Source organism: Herpailurus yagouaroundi, unplaced genomic scaffold, assembly GCF_014898765.1.
Source record: "Herpailurus yagouaroundi ecotype Mexico unplaced genomic scaffold, PumYag 141, whole genome shotgun sequence".
Taxonomy (NCBI): Eukaryota; Metazoa; Chordata; class Mammalia; order Carnivora; family Felidae; genus Herpailurus; species Herpailurus yagouaroundi.
The window spans coordinates 13,057,659-13,061,264 of NW_024412396.1; the positions used below are offsets into that span (position 1 = coordinate 13,057,659).

General features: G+C 44.6%; 1 protein-coding gene across 2 annotated transcripts in view; it reads right to left on the reverse strand.

The window, feature by feature from the left end:
- EAPP (E2F associated phosphoprotein) overlaps nt 1-3,606 on the reverse strand; it is a 21,667-nt gene extending 18,061 nt beyond the window's left edge. Inside the window, exon 1 of one of the 2 annotated variants that reach the window (XM_040476907.1) lies at nt 3,416-3,602. In XM_040476907.1, coding sequence (XP_040332841.1) covers nt 3,416-3,489 — 74 coding nt within the window. In that variant the 5' untranslated portion in view covers nt 3,490-3,602. Of the gene's footprint in view, nt 1-3,415 lie in introns of both variants that reach the window. The other variant, XM_040476909.1, reaches the window with a different exon arrangement.

Consider the following 3,606-nt stretch of genomic DNA (forward strand, 5'->3'; position numbering starts at 1 on the left):
TAGTATCCAAAATCTATAAAGAGCTCACCAAACTCCACACCCGAAAAGCAAATAACCCAGTGAAGAAATGGGCAGAAAACATGAATAGACACTTCTCTAAAGAAGACATCCGGATGGCCAACAGGCACATGAAAAGATGTTCAGCGTCGCTCCTTATCAGGGAAATACAAATCAAAACCACACTCAGGTATCACCTCACGCCAGTCAGAGTGGCCAAAATGAACAAATCAGGAGACTATAGATGCTGGAGAGGATGTGGAGAAACGGGAACCCTCTTGCACTGTTGGTGGGAATGCAAATTGGTGCAGCCGCTCTGGAAAGCAGTGTGGAGGTTCCTCAGAAAATTAAAAATAGACCTACCCTATGACCCAGCAATAGCACTGCTAGGAATTTATCCAAGGGACACAGGAGTACTGATGCATAGGGGCACTTGTACCCCAATGTTCATAGCAGCACTCTCAACAATAGCCAAATTATGGAAAGAGCCTAAATGTCCATCAACTGATGAATGGATAAAGAAATTGTGGTTTATATACACTATGGAATACTACGTGGCAATGAGAAAAAATGAAATATGGCCTTTTGTAGCAACGTGGATGGAACTGGAGAGTGTGATGCTAAGTGAAATAAGCCATACAGAGAAAGACAGATACCATATGGTTTCACTCTTATGTGGATCCTGAGAAACTTAACAGAAACCCATGGGGGAGGGGAAGGAAAAAAAAAAAAAAGAGGTTAGAGTGGGAGAGAGCCAAAGCATAAGAGACTGTTGAGAACTGAGAGCAAACTGAGGGTTGATGGGGGGTGGGAGGGAGGAGAGGGTGGGTGATGGGTATTGAGGAGGGCACCTTTTGGGATGAGCACTGGGTGTTGTATGGAAACCAATTTGACAATAAATTTCATATATAAAAAAAATAAAATTAAATCAAATTAAAAAAAGATTCTATCTCTCTCTCTCTCTCTCTCTTTCTCTCTCTCCCTCTGCCCCCTGCGCAACTCACACTATCTAAAATTAAAAAATACTTTTAAAAATTTTTAAATACACGAATAGTTAAAACAAATGTGAAATAGTACTCAGCAATAAAAAAGGAATGACTTACTGACACCTGCAATAATGTGGATGAACCTCCAGGTATTATGCTGAATGAAAAAAACCAATCCCAAAAGGTTACATACTGCATGATTCCGTTTACATAATATTCTTGAAAAGGACAAAATTATAGAAGTGGAAAATAGATTGGTAGTTACCAGCAGTTAAGTAGTGCATGGGAGAGAGGGGACAGGAAGTGAGCAATGAGGGATCCTTGTGGTAATGGAAATGTTCTATATCTTGACCCCATTAATGTCGGTATCCCAGGTGTTATGATATTACAGCAAAGTTTTATCAAATATGTTAACATTGAGGGAAACTGGGTGGAGAAGACACAGAATCCCTCTGTATTATTTTTTGTTTAACTTTTCGTATAGCATAATTTACTGTCACAAGTACATGCATTTAAATATACAATTAGGGTGCCTGGGTGTCTCAGTTAAGCGTCCAACTTGGTTTCAGCAGAGGTCATGATCTCATGGTTGCTGAGATCAAACCCCAGTTCGGGCCCTGCACTGGCAACTCGGAGCCTGCTTGGGTTCTGTTCTGTCTCTCTGCCTCCCTGCCACTCTCCCCCTCTCTCTCATTCTCTCTCTCTCAAAATAAATAAATATTTTTTAAAAAGACATTTAACTCAAAAAAATCTAATGTTTGTTTATTTGAGAAAGCGAGAAAGCAGGGAAGGGGCAGAGAATGAGAGAATTCCAAGCAGGCTCCATGCTGTCACTGGCAGAGCCCAACTCAGGGCTTGATCTCACCAACCATGAGATCATGACCTGAGCCGAAATTAAGAGCGGGACGCTCAGCCAAGTGAGCCACCCACGCACCCCGACCTAAGGAAAAGTATTAAATGAATAGTAACACGGGGAAATATAGAGACAGTAACGGCTAAATAACTCAAGTCCTTGGGGCGCCTGGGTGGCGCAGTCGGTTAAGCGTCCGACTTCAGCCAGGTCAGATCTCGCGGTCCGTGAGTTCGAGCCCCGCGTCAGGCTCTGGGCTGATGGCTCAGAGCCTGGAGCCTGTTTCAGATTCTGTGTCTTCCTCTCTCTCTGCCCCTCCCCCGTTCATGCTCTGTCTCTCTCTGTCCCAAAAATAAATAAACGTTGAAAAAAAAAATTTTTTTAAAAAAAATAAAAATAAAAATAAAATAAATAAATAACTCAAGTCCAGGAAACCCTGCTATATTCCAATCAAACTGAATTACTAATTGAGGCCTACTAATTCATATACCTCCTTTCACAGACCAGACCCATTAACTGACACTGCTTCTCTCAGGAAACCTTGCAATCCATCCTTACTCCCCACAAGAGAAATCTTCACAGCAGTCTAATCTCCCAAGCCTTCAACCCCTCCCAGGATAACACGAGGAAATATTGTAATTGAAGAAAGGTCAGTTTCACAAAAAGCTTAGTTGAACAGAAGGTTTTAGATTTATTAATAGGATCTGCTGCCAGCTTTTAAAAAGTGGATAAATTTTCCTGGAACTCTCTTGCCAACATAACTGCAAACTTCCCCCAGGTAGGATTAATCCCGCCTTTCTGGAAATTCCCACAGAATTTGATTTGTGACTATCTCAGGCCACTGTTTTCTACAATACTCTTCTGAGATACATACCTCTTTTCAAGATATTTATCTTCCGAGATACGTGTCTGATTTCCCCTACTATAGTGCAAGCCTGTAGAAAACCGTAGCCCAGAGAAAGCACAGATAGGCGTTCAAAAAGGCAGGCTGAATAGTCCCTTATTTCTGTTTATGGCAGTTTCGTCTTCAAGATTGTCAGTTCACAGTAAGTCCCATAAGCCTCACAATATACTTAAGATATAGTTATTATATTGCCTTTTTCTGTTTATTTATTTTGGAGACAGCGGGGGGGGGGGGGGTCCTTAATCAGGCTGCACGCCCAGCGCTGTGCCCAACATAGGGGGATCTCACGACTCTAGAGATTATGACCTGAGGGGAAATCAATAGTCCCAGGCTTAACTGACTGGGCCAACCGGGAGCCCCTATTATAGTTCCTTTTTATAGATGAGCAAAAGGAGGATAACTTGCCTTCAGTCACAGTTAGCAAGCTGCAGAGGCAGGATTCGATTCCAAGGTTTTTGAAGACTTACTCCAGAATATCTCTGTTCCCCGCGCGAGTGTCGCCCCCCCCACCACCTCACCAGAACCCCCCTCGGCGTCGCACAGGCAACAGCGAGGCGCAAAAGGCGCCCAACTGCTGGCCCGAGGGTTCCCAAAGGCCTGGTAGGCGCAGCGAATACAGAAGGCTAAAGCCTGGCCTCGGCCCGAAGCCTCGGGGGCCGGGACGGGACAGGGACCCACCTGCTCAAAGCTGGCTCCTCGTCGCTAGGCTCTTCAACTGCGTAGGGGTCATAGTCATCCTGGAGCCGGTTCATGGTGGCCTGTACCCTCTGGCACCAGTGGCAAGCGGCCGCTCGGTATTTGTTTACTCCACAGGCCGCTCCGTCAGCTAAAGAGCCTGGAACCCACTTCCGCCCGCACTTCCGTGCCCT